Source organism: Balaenoptera physalus, assembly GCF_965194825.1.
Source record: "Balaenoptera physalus genome assembly, chromosome: 16".
Taxonomy (NCBI): domain Eukaryota; kingdom Metazoa; phylum Chordata; class Mammalia; order Artiodactyla; family Balaenopteridae; genus Balaenoptera; species Balaenoptera physalus.
Window position 1 is genome coordinate 45,328,080 of NC_138898.1, and position 16,796 is coordinate 45,344,875.

A 16,796-nucleotide genomic window follows, 5' to 3' on the forward strand; every position below is an offset into this window, starting at 1 on the left:
AGTGTTGTCCTACTGTTTTGATTACTCTAGCTTTGCAGTGTAGTTGGAAATAATGGAGCATGATACCTCCAGCTTTGTTCTTTCTTAAAATTATTTCAGCTATTTGGGAGTCTTTTGTGTTTCCATACAAATTTTGGCATTATTTGTTCTAGTTCTGTGAAAAATTCTGTTGGAATTTTGATAGGGATTGCATTGAATCTGTGGATTGTCTTGGGATTCTTCCAATCCATGAACATGGTATATCTTTCCATTTGTTTCTTTTTAGTTTCTTTCATCAGTGTATTATAGTTTTCTGGGTACAGATCTTTTCCCTCCTTGGTTAGATTTATTCCCGGATATTTTATTCTTTTTGATGCAATTGTAAATGGGGTTTTCTTAATTTCTCTTTCTGATAGTTCATTGTTAGTGTACAGAAATGCAACAGATTTGTATTATTTTGCATCCTGCAGCTTTACTGAATTTATTGGTGAGTTCTGATAGTTTTTTGATGGTGTCTTTAGGATTATTTTTATATATAATGTCATGTCATATGCAAACAGTGACAGTTTTACTTCTTCCTTTCCAACTTGGATTCTCTTCATTTTTCTTGTCTGATTGCTGTGTCTAGGACTTCCAATACTATCTTGAATAAAAATGGTGACTGGGCATCCTTGTCTTGTTCCTGATCTTAGGGGAAATGCTTTCCGCTTGTCACCTTTTTGTATGATGTTGGCATAGGTTTACCATAGATGGCCTTTGTTATGTTGAGGTATGTTCCCCCATACCAACTTGGGTGAAAGTTTTTATCATAAATGGGTATTGGATTTTGTCAAAAGCTTTTTCTGCATCTATTAATATGATCTTATGATTTTTATTTTTCAATTTGTTATGTGGTGTATCACATTGATTTCTGGATATTGAAACACCCTGCATCCATGGGATAAATCCCACTTGATTATGGTGTATGATCTTTTTGATGTATTGTTGAATTCATTTTGCTAATATTTTATTGAAGATTTTTACATCAGTGTTCATCAGGGATATTGGCCTCTGTTTTCCTTATTTTGTGGTATCCTCATCTGGTTTTGCTACCAAGGTGATGCTGGCCTTGTAGAATGAGTTTGGAAGCACTCGTAACTCTTCCTTTTTTGCAGTAGTTGGAGAAAGATAGATATCAATTCTTCCTTAAATGTTTGGTAGAATTCATCTATAAATCCATCTGATCTTGGACTTTTGTTTGTTGGGAGTTTGTTTTGTTTTTTGTTTTTGTTTATTTTGCTGATTCAGTTTCATGACTGGTAATCATTCTGTTCAAATCTTCTGTTTTTTTCTGATTCAGTTTTAGGAGATTGTACTTTTTAGGAATTTATCCATTTATTCTGGGTTGTCCATTTTATTGGTGTTTAATTGTAGTAATCTTTTATGATCCTTTGTATTGCTGTGGTGTCATTTATAACTTCTCTTTCATTTCTGATTTTATTGATTTGGTCCCACTCTTTTTTTTATTGATGAGTCTGGCTAAAGGTTTGTCAATTTTGTTTATCTTTTCAAAGAACCAGCTCTTAGTTTCATTGATCTTTTCTGGTGTTGTTTTAAGTCTCCATTTATTTCTGCTCAGAACCTTATTTTTCTTTCCTTCTACTAACTTTGAGTTTTGTTTGTTCTTCTATTTCTAGTTCCTTTAGACGTAAGGTTAGATAGTCTATTTAGATTTTTCTTGTTTCCTGAGGTAGGCTTGTATTAGTATAAACTTCTTTCTTAGAATTGCTCTTGCTGTGTCCCATAGGTTTTGGATCATTGTATTTCCATTTTCATTTGTCTTCAGGTATTTTTTAATTTCCTCTTTGATTTCTTCAGTGACCCATTGTTTGTTGAGAAGCATATTGTTTAGCCTCCACATGTGTGTTTGTGTTTTTTGCAGTTTTTTCCATGTAGTAGATTTCTACTCTCATACCACTGTGGTTGGAAAGGGTGCTTGCTATGCTTTCCATCTTAACTTTATTGAGACTTGATATATCTGTTAAGTTCATCTGGTCTAATGTGTCACTTAAGGCCAGTGTTTCCTTATTGATTTTCTCTCTGGATGATCTGTCCATTGATGTAAGTGGGGTGTTAAAGTCCCCTACTATTATTGTGTTACTGTCAGTTTTTCCCTTCATGTTTGTTAATATTTGCTTTATGTATTTAGTTGCTCCTGTGTTGGGCGCATATATGTTTACATTTGTTATATCTTCCTATTGGATTGATCCCTTGATCATTATTTAATGTCCTTCTTTGTTGTTACAGTCTGTTCAAAAATCTATTTTGTCTGCTATACGTATTGCTGCCCCTGCTGTCTTTTTATTTCCATTTGCATGGAATACCGTTTTCCATTACCTCACTTTCAGTCTCTGTGTTTTTAGATCTGAAATGAGTCTCTTGTATTCAGCATATAGATGGGTCGCGTTTTTTTTTTAGTCTGTTCAGCCATTCTGTGCCTTTTGATTGGAGCATTTAGTCCATTTACTTCTAAAGTAATTATTGATAGGTATGTACTTATCACCATTTTTTAAAATAAATTTGTTTATTTTTGCTTGTGATGGGTCCTCATTGCTGCACACAGGCTTTCTCTAGTGGAGGCAAGCAGGGGCTACTGTTCGTTGCGTTGTGCGGGCTTTTCATTGTGGTGGCTTCTCTTGTTGCGGAGCATGGGCTCTAGGCACGTGGGCTTCAGTAGTCATGGCATGCAGGCTCAGTAGTTGTGGCTCGCGGGCTCTAGAGCGCAGGCTCAGTAGTTGTGGCGCACAGGCTTAGTTGCTCCGCAGCATGTGGGATCTTCCTGGATCAGGCTGGAACCCATGTCCCCTGCATTGGCAGGCGGATTCTTAACCACTGTGCCACCAGGGAAGTCCCTACTTATTTCCATTTTGTTAAATGTTTTCTGATTGTTTTTATAGTTCTCATTTGTTCCTTCTTCTTTTGCTCTTCTGTGATTTGATGATATCTTTAGTGTTATATTTGGGTTGCTTTCTCTTTGTGTGTGTGTGTGAGAGAGAGAGTTGTAAGTTTTTGGTTTGTGGTTACCATGATCATACATAACAATTACAGACACACATATGTAATATATGTTAGTAATAACGTGTTATTATTTTAAGTTGATGATCTTTTAAGTTGAAATTCAGTCTAACAACCCTGCATTTTCATTCTCCCGCTATGTTTAATTTTTTTGACATCATGTTTTACATCTTTTTGTTTTGTGTATCCCATAACTACTTATCATGGATATAGATGATTTTACCACTTTTGTCCTTTACCCTTCCTACTAGCTTTATAAGTGGTTGATGCACTACATATACTGTATGTTTGCCTTTACCAATGAGATTTTTTCATTTCATAATTTTCATATTTCTAGTTGTGTGGTTTTTTCTTTTTTTTTCTTTAATCCTGCTTAGAGAAGTCCCTTTAACATTTCTCATAATGTCAATGCAGTGGTGCTGAATTCTTTTAGTTATTGTTTATGTGTAGAACTTTTTATCTCTTCTTCAAATATGAATGATAGCCCTGCTGGGTAGGGTATTTTTGGTTACAGTAAGTCCCCTATATATGAACCTTTAAGTTGCAAACTTTCAAAAATGGAAATGTGGGGCTTCCCTGGTGGCGCAGTGGTTGAGAATCTGCCTGCCAATGCAGGGGACACGGGTTCGAGCCCTGGTCTGGGAAGATCCCACATGCCGCGGAGCAACTAGGCCCGTGAGCCACAATTACTGAGCCTGCGTGTCTGGAGCCTGTGCTCCGCAACAAGAGAGGCCGCGATAATGAGAGGCCCGCGCACCGCGATGAAGAGTGGCCCCCACTTGCCACAACTAGAGAAAGCCCTCGCACAGAAACGAAGACCCAACACAGCCATAAATAAATAAATAAATAAAAATTAAACTTTAAAAAAAAAGGAAACGTGCTCACATGTCCAGTCATGTAAGTTAGTTCATGTGTCTGGCATACACTGTCACATGCATGCATCCTCTACAAGTGGTTGTCCTTTTGTGTACTTTACTGTACAGTAGTGTATAGAGTACAGTAGTACAGTGTCTTTATTTCAAGCCCAGGATATCTGGAAGCAAGTGTAAAAGCAGTGATGATGTAGCTGGACTTTTCAAGGTACTGTACTGTAAGATTTAAAGTGTTTTCTTTATTTTTTGTGTTTGTTTTTTATGTATTATTTGTGTGAAAATTATTATAAACCTATTACAGTACAGTACTGTACAGCCAATTGTGTTTGGGTACCTAGGCTAACTTTGTTGGACTTACGAACAAATTGGACTTAACAAATGGACTCTTGCAATGGAACTTGTTTGTATGTAGGGGACTTACTATATAGATTTTTTTCCTTTCATTACTTTGGATATATCATGCCACTTCCTTCTGGCCTGCGAAGTTTCTGCTGAAAAGTCAGCTTATAGTCTTTAGGGAGTTCCCCTGCACATAACTAATTGCTTTTTTCTTGCTACTTTTAAGACTCTTTATCTTTAATTTTGCCACTTTAATTATAATTTGTCTTGGTGTAGATCTCTTTGGACTCACCTTGTTTGGGACTTAGTGCTTCCTGGACTTGGATGTCTGTTTCCTTTTCCAGGTTAGGAAAGTTTTCAGCTATTATTTGTTTGAATAAGTTCTCTGCCTCTTTCTCTCTTCTCCTTCTGGGACACCTATAATGTGAATGTTAGTATGCTTGATGTGGTCCTAGATGTCTCTTATTAAACTATGCTCATTTTTAAAAATTCTTTTTTCTGTTCAGGCTGGATGGTTCCACTACTCTGTCTTCCAGTTTGCTGATTTGTTCTCATTCACTGTCCATTCCTTCCAGTATAGTTTTATTTCAGTTATTATGTTCGTCAGCTCTGTTTGATTCTTTATATTTTCTAACTTGTTGAAATTCTCACTGCATTCATCCATTCTTCCCCCAAGTTCTTTAAGCATCTTTATGAATATTACCTTGAACTGTTTGTTGGGTAGTTTGCTTATCTCCATCTTGCTCAGTTCTTCTTCTAGGGTTTTGTCTTGTTCCTTTATTTGAAACAGATTCCTTTGTTGTTTCATTTTGTCTAATTCTTTGTGTTTATTTCCCTGTATTTGGTAGGTTGGTTATGTCTCCTGATCTTGGAAAAGTGGCCTTATATAGGAGATGTCCTGTGTGGCTTAGCAGTCTACTCCCCTCTGGCCACCAGAGCTATATGCTCTAGGGGTGCCCCCTATGTTGGCTGCATGGGCCCTTCTGTTGTGGCAGGGTCTACTACTGTGGGCATGCTGGGAGGTGGGCCTGGACCCGGGCCAGGTTGACTGCCAGGTCCTGCCTCATGCGGTGGCTGTTGGCCCATTGGTTGTTGGGGCCGAGTCCTGGTACATCTAGCTGCATGTCCTGGGGTGTCCTGGGGTTGTTGCCAGCCTGCTAGTGGGCGGATAAGCCCCTGACCCTAATAGGCTAAAGGGAAGACTCCAAAATGGTGCTTGCCAGTGCCACTGTTCTTGTGGTAGAATGAGCTCCCCAAAATGGCTGTCACCAGTATCTGTGTCCCCAAGGGGAGTCCCAGTTGCCTCCTGCCTCTTCAGGATGCTCTCCAAGATTAGTAAGTTGGTGTGACCCAGGCTACTTTCAAATTACTGTCTCTGTGCTGGGACTTGGAGCATGTGAGATTTTGTGTGCACCCTTTAACAGCACACTCTCTGTTTCCTGTAGCTCTCTAGCTCTCCTGTATAGAAGCCCCACTAGCCTTCAAAGCGAGATGTTCTGGGGGCTGATCTTCCCGGTGCAGGAACCCTGGACTGGAGTGCCTGATGTGAGGCTCAGACCCCTCACTCCTTGGGGAAAACATGTGCCATTGTGATTATCCTTCTGTCAGTGTGTTGCCTACTTGGGGTGTGGGTCTGCCTCTCCTATCTGTCTCATTGTGGTTCCTTCTTCATACCATTAATTCTGGAAAGTCTTTTCTGCTAGTCTTCATGTTCTTCTCATAGACAGTTGTTCTGTAAATAGTTGTAATTTTGGTGTACCTGTGGGAAAAGGTGAGCTCAGGGTTTTCCTGCCCCACCATCTTGGCCACACTTCACCTAGAATTCTTTACCAGGTGAACACGTCTTCCAAAAACAAAGAAGTTTTCAGACATATGAAAGCTGAAAGAATTAATCACCAGCAGACCCACACTGTAAGAAACGTTAAAGGATGTCCGTCAGGCAGAAGAAAAATTATACCAGATGAAAACCTGAATCTACACAAATGAATGAAGAACACTGGAAATGATTATGAGAGAAAATATGTAAGCTATATTTTTTATTATTTAAATATCTTTATATTAAAATTGCTTACATAAAAGTAGTAACAATGCTTTGTGAAGTTTATAACATCTATAAAGTAAAATTCATGACAACAAATGGATATAGGCCAGGAGAGAAGAAATGGAAGTAAACTATTATAAGATCTTTATGTTATATGTGAAATGGTATAATCTCACTTGGATGGCAATATGATAAAGATGGATACTGTAAACTTTAAGGCAGTCACTAAAGTAACAAAACCAAGAGTTAATAGGAACCCAACAAAGGAAATAAAGAGAAATAATAAAAAAATGCTTGGTTAATTCAAAGGAGGGCAGAAAAAGAGGAAAAGGGGAACAAAGATAGATGGAACAAATAGAAAACAAAAAACAAGATGGTCTAAACACCCAATTATAAGGCAGAGATTATTCAGATTGGATAAAATAACAATATCCAACTATGTGATGCCTACCAAAGAAAGGCATTTTAAATATAAAACAAAAAGGTTAAAATTATATGAATGAAAATATATACATACCGTGGTAACACTAGTTAGAAGGTAGCTGGGGTGTCTATATTAATATCAGATGAAGTAGACTTCAGAGCAAAGAATATTACCAGAGATAAAGAAGACCATTTCATAATGACAAAGGGATAAAATAATCAAGGGGACATAACAGTCCTAAACATTTAAATACATAATTGACAGGGCTTCAGAATACATGAAGCAGAAATAGAACTGCAAGGAAAATAGACACATCCACAATTATAATCAGAGATTTCAATAACGGATAGAAGCAGGAGGCAGAAAATCAGTAAGGATATAGTACGCTTGACCAACATTGTTCACCAGTTTATCTTGGTTGCCAGTTCCCCCAACAATAGCAGGTACACATTCTCCTCAAGTACACATGGAACATTTACCAGATAGACCACATTCTAGGCCATAAAACAAGTCTCAGTAATTTAAGAGAATTTATGTCATGCAAAGTCTGTTTTCTGACCACAAAGATTTAAATTAGAAATCAATAATAGAGGATGTCTGGAAAAATCCCCAAACATTTGAGTACTGAATAACATACATTTGAATAAGCCACCAGTCAAGGAAGAAATCAAAGGGGAAATTAGACAGTAGTTGGAACTGAATGAAAATAAACATGTATGCCCCTAAAGCATCCTTGGGGAGTTTATAGCACTAAATACTTACAGTAGAAAAGAAGAAAGGTCTGTAGTCAGTGACTTTAGCTTGTTTTAAGATACTAGAAAAAAAGAGCAAATTAAACCCAAAGTAACCAGAAAGAAGCATATGATAAATACCAAACAAATCAGAAAAATAGAAAACAGAAAAACAATGTTTATAGCAGGTTTAATGTATAACAAGCAAGTAATGGAAACAACCCAAATGTCCAACAACTGAATGTAAAAACAAATTATATATCCCTACAATGGAATATTACTCAGCAATCAAAAGGAATGAACTTGGAACATAGAGGATATATTGGGCAATGAAACTACTCTGCATGGTACTACAGTGGTGGATACATATCATTATACATTTGTCCATACTCTTAGAATGTACACTGTGAGTGAATCCTAAAGTAAGCTATGGACTCTGGGTGATGATGTGCCAGTGGTGGTTCATCAGTTGTAACAAATGTATCACTGGTGGGGGATGTAATAGTGGGTGAGGGGACTTCCCTGGTGGTCCAGTGGTTAAAACTCCATGCTCCCAATGCAAGGGGCATGGGTTCGATCCTTTGTCGGGGAACTAAGATCCCGCATGCTACATGGTGCGACCAAAAAAAAAAAAAGTGAGTGAGGTTGGTGGGGGGGAGGTGTTGTGTATGTACCTTCTGCTCAGTACCGCTGTAAAGCTAAAACTGCTGTAAAAAAGTTTTTTTTTTTTTTCAGGATTATTCTCTCTTTTTTTTTAATTTATTTAATTTATTTATTTTTGGCTGCATTGTGTCTTCATTGCTGCACGCGGGTTCTCTCTAGTTGCGGCGAGCGGGGGCTACTCTTCGTTGCGGTGCGCGGGCCTCTCACTGTGGTGGCTTCTCTTGTTGCGGAGCACGGGTTCTAGGCGCGCGGGCTTCAGTAGTTGTGGCTCGTGGGCTCTAGAGCGCAGGCTCAGTAGTTGTGGCGCACGGGCTTAGTTGCTCCGCGGCATGTGGGATCTTCCCGGGCCAGGGCTCGAACCCGTGTCCCCTGCGTTGGCAGGCGGATTCTTAACTACTGCGCCACCAGGGAAGCCCAAAAAGTTTTTTTAAATGAGTGAACTATTGATACAGACAGGAGTAAGTGAACAAATGAATCTCAAAATAATTGTGCTGAGTGAAAGAATCCATTTCATTTAGGTAAAACAAGGAAATTCAAACTAACCTGTAGTGATAGAAAGTCTGTGGTTGCTTGGGGGTGGGGAATGGGGACCAGAGAGGGGCAGGAGGGAGGAATTAAAAGGGGCAAGAGGAAACTTCTGGGGTGATAGGTATGGTCATTATCTTGAATGTGGTGATGGTTTCACAAGTGTTTAATAGGTTAAAACTTATCACATTATACACTAAATATGTGCAGTTTATGTCAATTATATCTCAGTAAATGTGTTTAGAAAACAAAATAAATATTATTGAGCTTTTACATGAGCATTTTGAAAAAAGTTCCCCCAGCTTTCATTCTTGTCCACGTTGTTGTCACCACCTGCTCAGTGTAGAACTTCTGTTGGTTTTATTGCCACCAGCCTCTGAAATTACGGGCATTGTCAGGTGAGTTGAAACACCAAGGAGAAACCCAGGTGAGCTGAGGGTCAAGTTACTTTTTGGATTTCTAGCAATGTTTAATTCATTTCCAATGAGGATTTGGTGGAATGGAAAGAGTGGGCCAGACTGAGTGGCCCAGGACACGAGCTCATCCTCAGCTGAGGCCTTACCTTGAGCAAGTGAATTAATAACTGTGAGCTTAGTTTTCATATCTCTAAAATGGAAGTGTTACCTATTTTACCTGCTTCATGGAGTTGTAGTAATATTTCAACAAGTTTATATCGGTATTATACAAGTATAAAGTGAGTGGTATAATGGGTTTTTTTCCCTGTACACTTACCCCATCTACTTTTTCTGTTAATTTAAAAGAAGTTCACAAGAGACACCTGTTTTACATGTTAATTTGTTTTCCTTGTTTTTATACTTTTTTCTGGAGATAATTAAATTACCTGTATTGTTAAGTCCTTATTTTTTTGCTTTGTATTGCTACAGGTTTCAGAACTTTCTCAGATACTTTTTTGCTATGAAAATAGCACTGGAGAGTAAGTAGTTTCTAGTTGGTAGGGTGCTTACTACTTTGCTTAGAGACTTGTATTGTCTCTTACTGACAATTCTAGTGCTAGGCAAACAATGCTTCTTGAGTGAAAAGGGAGTTATAATGATTTCCCAAGTGAGACAGCCTTTTAAAAAAATTTATTGTGGTAAAATATACAAAGCAAAATTGACCACTTTAACCTTTAAGTGTATAGTTCAGTAACATTAAACACATTCACTGTGTTTAAATGTCTGTGTTGCTGAGGGGGCCTTTGTTAAGAGCCAAGGCTACACTCAAGGTCTTGGTCTGCAGTCCCTCAAGAGCAGGAAGGCTGTGTTTGCTGAGCTTTTAAAGCAGTACTCTTGTATCCTGGATGCCCCACTGTCTTTCAAAAAAAGCATCAAGCAAGTTGGTATTTGCTGAAGATGGGGGCAAGGAAAGTGAAGGAGAGTGGTAGAGACAGAACAAAAAAGAAATGAAGAGAAGGAAAAGGAAAGAATCAATAAAGATAGTCACAGAAAGAGTTAATAAAAATAACATTGAGGGGCTTCCCTGGTGGCACAGTGGTTGAGAATCTGCCTGCCAATGCAGGGGACACGGGTTCGAGCCCTGGTCTGGGAAGATCCCACATGCCGCGGAGCAGCTAGGCCCGTGAGCCACAATTACTGAGCCTGTGCGTCTGGAGCCTGTGCTCTGCAACAAGAGAGGCTGCGATAGTGAGAGGCCCACGCACCGCGATGAAGAGTGGCCCCCACTTGCCACAACTAGAGAAAGCCCTCGCACAGAAACGAAGACCCAACACAGCCATAAATAAATAAATAAATAAATAAATAAATAGATAGATAGATAGATAGATAAATAGATAAATAAATAAATAAAAATTAAACTTAAAAAAAAAATAACATTGAGTGCTTTATACCAGATACCATTTTCTTAAGCACTTTACATGTTTTAACTTTTTATTTATTTAAAAATTATTTTTGGGCTTCCCTGGTGGCGCAGTGGTTAAGAATCCACCTGCCAATGCAGGGGACACGGTCTGGGAAGCTCCCACATGCCACGGAGCAACTAAGCCTGTGCACCACAACTACTGAACCTGCGCTCTAGAGCCCGCGAGCCACAACTACTGAGCCCGCGTGCCACAACTACTGAGCCCGCGTGCCACAACTACTGAAGGCTGCACGCCTAGAGCCTGTGCTCCACAACAAGAGAAGCCACCACAGTGAGAAGCCCGTGCACCACGATGAAGAGTAGCCCCCATTCGCCACAACTAGAAAAAGCCCGTGTGTAGCAACGAAGACCCAATGCAGGCAAAAATAAATAAATTGAAAAAATAAATTGAAAAAAAAATAAAAATTATTTTTTATTTATTGTTATTATTTTTGGCTGCACCATGCGGTTTGCAGGATCTTAGTTCCCTGACCAGGGATTAAACCTGGGCTACCACAGTGAAAGCACTAGTCCTAATCACTGGACCACCAGGGAATTCCCTGTATTAACTTTTAAATGTTTACAACTACCTCACAAGGTACTGTAGTCCCCATTTCACAGATGAGGAAATCAAGGCACAGATAGGTAGCTTGCCTAGGGTCACACATCCACTGGAGGCAGAGCAACAAAAATTGGTTGTGAGATATAATGGAAGAGAAGACCAAATAAAGTCAATAACAAAAAATGCCTATAAGGAATAATGCCTTGGAAAGAAGTATGCAAAATCTGTAAAAGGAAAACTTCAAACATTCTCGGAGGACACAGAAGTAGACTTGAACAAATGTAAGGACCTATTTGTTTTTGAGTTGGAAAGCTCACATCATAAACTGCCTAATCTCCCGAAGTTTGATTATTCATTTAACAAAATTCCAAGTAAAAATGCCAACCTGGTTCTCTCGGGTTCCACACGAGCTGATTCTGAACAAACAACATACAGGAGTGCCAGGAGCCCTGTGGAGGGGAGTGTGAGTAGAGACTGGACCATGCTGCCGTGTTCAGGTTCTGCAGGATGGCGGCAACTCTGAGTAACAAGCCATTGAGACAGGACGGAAATTCTAGAAACATGAATACAAAGAACATCTGCATGATATCACTAATGAAAAAAGAAAAAAATATTTGCAACTCATTTAGATAAGGAGCTAATTGCTCTAATAGATAAAGAGGTTCTGGGAATTGAAAAGAAAAAGATCAAAACCCAATGAAAAATGTGCAAAGGGCATGCATAATTAATAGAAAAAGAAATACCATATCCCTTCAGTATGTGAAAGGGTGCTCAACCGTACTTATTCATAATTAGAGAAATCAGATCAAAACTACACCAAGATGCCATTTCTCACCTATCAGATTGGCACACATGCATCTTAGACAACCATTTTGCTAGTGAGGCTTTGAGGGGAGCAGGAATTTGAGAGTTATCTCTTAATCACAGATGCATTTACTGTTTGATCCAACAGTTTCCATTCTGGGACTATCCAGTGTGCACTTGAACATACAAAATTGCAGTTGTACAGGTGATTCGTGGTGCACTGACTGCTGGAAACAGCCTCAGTGTCCAGTGGTAGGAGACTGGTTTAATGCCCTAGGATGTATCAACCCAATGAAATATTGTGGGGCTGCAACATAGCTGTGAATTGACAGGGAGAGACTGCCCGGGTATATTGTTGAGAGAGAAAAATCAAGATGTGAAACAGTTTACAGTGTGTAGTGTGCCCCCTTTTGTATGAGAAAGAGAAGGATGAGAACATGTACATGTATTGCATAAGGAAACACTGGGAGGATAAATAAGTATCTAATAAAAGTGGTTATCCAAATGCATGGAGGCGAGTTGTCAGTGAGACTATATTGTTTTACTTTTTGAAATATGTCAACATGTGACCTTTAAAAAATTTATTGGTAAACGAAAAACAAAAATAAGCATGTAGAATATAAGCTCATGTCAGCATGATACCAGCTACTTTACCAAATTAGTACCGACAACCACACGCACATTGCCAGAATCACATTGCTCTGGTGAGCCTGCTCACCCAGCTTCGCCTGCTCCCCAGGTGGGCTGGAAATGTAGTCTGACTGGAAATGTAGACACTTCCATCATCAGCTCTGCCCTAGGGAAGGGTGAGTACAGACTTCTGGAGATCTGCTAGCCATCTCCACCACAGATCCTGACTTTATATGGAATCAAGTTTATAAGAACATACTATGCTAGTATATTAACAGAGGCTCCTATAGGATCATATGATTTGAGGTTATTTTTATTCTCTTTTCAATGCTTTTATGCAGTTTGCAAGTTTTCTACATTTATCTGTTATCAGAGAGGGCATAAAGCTATGAAAAAGTAATCCCTGTTGAATATTGTGAGCATATTCCATTTTCCTCTCACAGACTGTGTTACAGAGAGGACATCTGTAACACGAAGGCAGAGCCTTCCTGACATGCTAGAATGCTGTCCTCCTTTGTGGTCAGTCCTTCAGAGTGGATGGAATTGCTTGGTCAGAGAGCAGGGCCCTCTGGCAGTGGGCAGGGTGTTTGCTCATACTTACTGTTTTGGTATTGTCAGTATTCTTTTTTTTGCCACTGCGCAGCTTGATGGATCTTAGTTCCTGGACCAGGGATCAAACCCATGCCCCCTGCAGTGGAAGTGAGGAGCCCTAACCACTGGACCACCAGGGAATTCCCTGTCAGTATTCTTTTATACATATAAATTTATTTATTTATTTTTATTTTCGGCTGTGTTGGGTCTTCGTTGCTGCGCGTGGGCTTTCTCTAGTTGCGGCAAGCAGGGGCTGCTCTGATGCGGTGCGCGAGCTTCTCTTGTTGCGGAGCATGGGCTCTAGGCGCACAGGCTTCAGTAGTTGTGGCATGCGGGCTCAGTAGTTGTGGCTCACGGGCTCTAGAGCGCAGGTTCAGTAGTTGTGACGCATGGGCTTAGTTGCTCTGTGGCATGTGGCATCTTCCCGGACCAGGGATCGAACCCGTGTCCCCTGCATTGGCAGGCCGGTTCTTAACCACTGCGCCACCAGGGAAGTCCCCCCTGTCAGTATTCTTATTCTTTGCCAATAACATAGGTGAAGATGGAACTTCATTGTTTAATGTGTATTTCTACATGTGCTACGTGTTTCAATAACAGGAAATGTCACAAAATACTGTAGCTGTGTAGCCCTTTGCACTGAAGATAAATTCTCACAGTATTGTCTCATTGTGAGTCTTTGTTTTGGTCAAATGAAAATGGAAGGAGAATGAATTCAAGAGCTACTTCAATAGAGTCTCAGAATGGCCTTGACCCAGAGGGCAGGATGGCATGGTCCTGGGGCATTTGGTCACCCTGTTTCCTGCTGTGGTGCAGCAGGAGGCTTTTCTACTCCATTCGCGGCGGCTAGAGAAACACCAGGCTTAGAGATTCTCAAGTGGATGGATATGCAGATGCTTACGTTTGTTTTTTCTAAAGCTGCCTTTTGTACCTTCATATTCTACTGTTTCATTGACAAGTCTACTATCTATTACACTTAACATTAAATATTGATCAAAGACATCTATCTCATCAACCAACATTGTAATGAAAAGTAAAATGTCAAACATTTTATTTACTGCCTGGCACGTAGTAGATGCCTGATAAATATTTGTTAGATGAATGGAAATTGAAGTGGAGAAGCAAGACTTTTCATCTGCACTCACTGCTACTGTAAAATATTATTCTGAATACTCTAGATATTATGGGAAGTTAAGAAAATGTTAAAAGATAAACCTATAAAGAGGAGCAAAAATTTTCATTGCTTGCTTGCAGATAATGAATTTTTAACTGGAAAACTCCAATAAAACTCAACCAAAAAATTCTCAGAACTAATGGAGCTCAGTTAGATTTTCAAATGCAAAATAAATATACAGCAATTAATAGCTTCCTTATATACCAGTAACTAACCAGCTAGAAAAATGTAACAGGATAAGCTCTATTTCACATTAAAGACAAGAACTGCATAATATCTAAGAATAAATATACAAGAAATGCATAGCATCTCTATGAAGAAAATTATTCAGCTTTACTGAGAACATAAAATAATACTTGTTTAAGTGGAGAGATACATTTGTTTTTAGATGAGAATCCATAATATTGAAAAGATGGTGTTTCTTTCCCAAATAGATTTAATGCAGTTCTGCCTGGGATCAGTCTGCCTCAGTTTTCCTTTAGGGAAGGCAGGACGCAAGGTCATGAGTAGTTCCGAGGAACACACGTCTCCCACAGTTGCAAACAGGAAGCCAGGGGCCGGGGACTGGGTGGTCAGCAGAAGGGTAGTCAGAGTGGGGAGGCTGCCCTGTATTTTTTGCTCCTGAACTCACCACCTCTCTGGGAACTGAGGAAGAAGACTGGGATTCTCAGCATTCTTTTCTAAACTTTCATGTATTTCTTCTGTTTTTTAGAGTATCTGGCCCTCTGTAGTCCAGAAACCTTCTGTTTACCTTTTGCAGAGAATAAACCTTCAGTCTTTTGGTGGGGTGGGGTAGTGGCCCCACCAGTGAAGTAGGAGTCCGGAGGGATTTTTCACATTGTCCTCCTGATTTGGGTCCCAGCCTGAGCCCCTTCCACAGGCACTGGAGCCACCTGTCACGTGCCTTATCTCTTTGCATGCTGGATTAGGACTCTCCTGGGGTGTCAACTGAATTTGGAAGCTTTCCAGCTTCTAAAATTTGGGTGTCTCTCCTCTCATTCTTTGCCCCTAGGGTTTTATGCTTAAAAACAAATTACTGTCATTTTTGTGGGGTTTTGAGAAAGAACAGTTAAATCTACCATCTTTAGCCTTGTATATAAAATTTTAATGTCTCTTCAAGGTGGCATTTTAGATGGAGAGAAACTTTTGGGTAACTATTTAGGAATATATAAACTCAATCCTTCTTCCCACCATATTCCAAAATATATTCCAGGATTAAATGTAAAATGTAAAGCTCTAAAAGAAAAACAAGAAAAATTTTTTTTTTGAAGTATAGTTGATTTACAGTGTTGTGCCAGTCTCTGCTGTACAGCAAAGTGACGCAATTATACACATATATACATTCTCTTTTTATATTCTTTTCTGTCATGGTTTTATCACAGGATATTGAATATAGTTCCCTGTGCTATACATTAGGACTTCGTTGTTTATCCATTCTAAACGTAATAGTTTGCATCTACTAACCCCAGCCTCCCAGTCCATCCCTCTCCCTCCCCACCTCCCCCTTGGCAACCACAAGTCTGTTCTCTCTGTCTATGAGTCTGTTTCCGTTTTTTAGATAGGTGCATTTGTGCACCTATCTAAAATAATATGGCATTATTTCATTCTTTTTTATGGCTGAGTAGTAGTCCATTGTATATGTGTACCACATCTTCTTTATCCATTCATCTGTCAGTGGACATTTAGGTTGTTTCCATGTTTTGGCTATTGTGAATAGTGCTGCTATGAACACAGGGGTGCATGTATCTTTTTTTTTTTTTAATAAATTTATTTATTTTTACTTTTGGCTGCCTTGGGTCTTCGTTGCTGCATGTGGGCTTTCTCTAGTTGTGGTGAGCAGGGGCTACTCTTCGTTTTGGTGCGTGGGCTTCTCATTGTGGTGGCTTCTCTTGCTGTGGAGCATGGGTTCTAGGTGTACGGGCTTCAGTAGTTGTGGCACGTGGGCTCAATAGTTGTGGCTTGCAAGCTCTAGAGCGCAGGCTCAGTAGTTGTGGCACATGGGCTTAGTTGCTCCACAGCATGTGGGATCTTCCCAGACCAGGGCTTGAACCCGTGTCCCCTGCATTGGCCGGCGGATTCTTAACCATTGCGCCACCAGGGGAGTCCTGCTTGTATCTTTTTGAATTATAGTTTTGTCCAGGTATATTCCCAGGAGTGGGATTGCTGGATCATATGGTAATTCTATTTTTATTTTTCTGAGGAACCTCCATACTGTTTTCCATAGTGGCTGTACCAACTTACATTCCCACCAACAGGTGGGAGGAGGGTTCCCTTTTCTCCACACCCTCTCCAGCATTTGTTGTTTGTAGATGTTTTAATGATGGTTATTGTGACCAGTGTGAGGTAGCTACCTCACTGTAGTTTTGATTTGCATTTCTCTAATAATTAGTGATGTCGAGCATCTTTTCATGTGCCTACTGGCCATCTGTATGTCTTCTTTGGAGAAATGTCTTTTAAGGTCTTCTGCCCATTTTTCGATTGGGTTGTTTGTTTTTTTGTTGTTGAGTTGTATGCGCTGTTTATATATTTTGGAGATTAAGCCCTTGTCTGTCG

General features: G+C 39.7%; 1 protein-coding gene across 7 annotated transcripts in view; it reads left to right on the forward strand.

Moving 5' to 3' along the window:
- ABHD12 (abhydrolase domain containing 12, lysophospholipase) overlaps nucleotides 1-16,796 on the forward strand; it is a 73,578-nt gene that overhangs the window by 15,661 nt on the left and 41,121 nt on the right. Inside the window, exon 1 of one of the 7 annotated variants that reach the window (XM_082428613.1) lies at nucleotides 6,097-6,266. The exons of the other annotated variants lie outside the window; for them this stretch is intronic. Within the exon in view, the coding sequence (XP_082284739.1) occupies nucleotides 6,247-6,266 (20 nt within the window). The 5' untranslated portion in view covers nucleotides 6,097-6,246. Of the gene's footprint in view, nucleotides 1-6,096; nucleotides 6,267-16,796 lie in introns of those variants that run through there. 7 annotated transcript variants of the gene reach the window in all.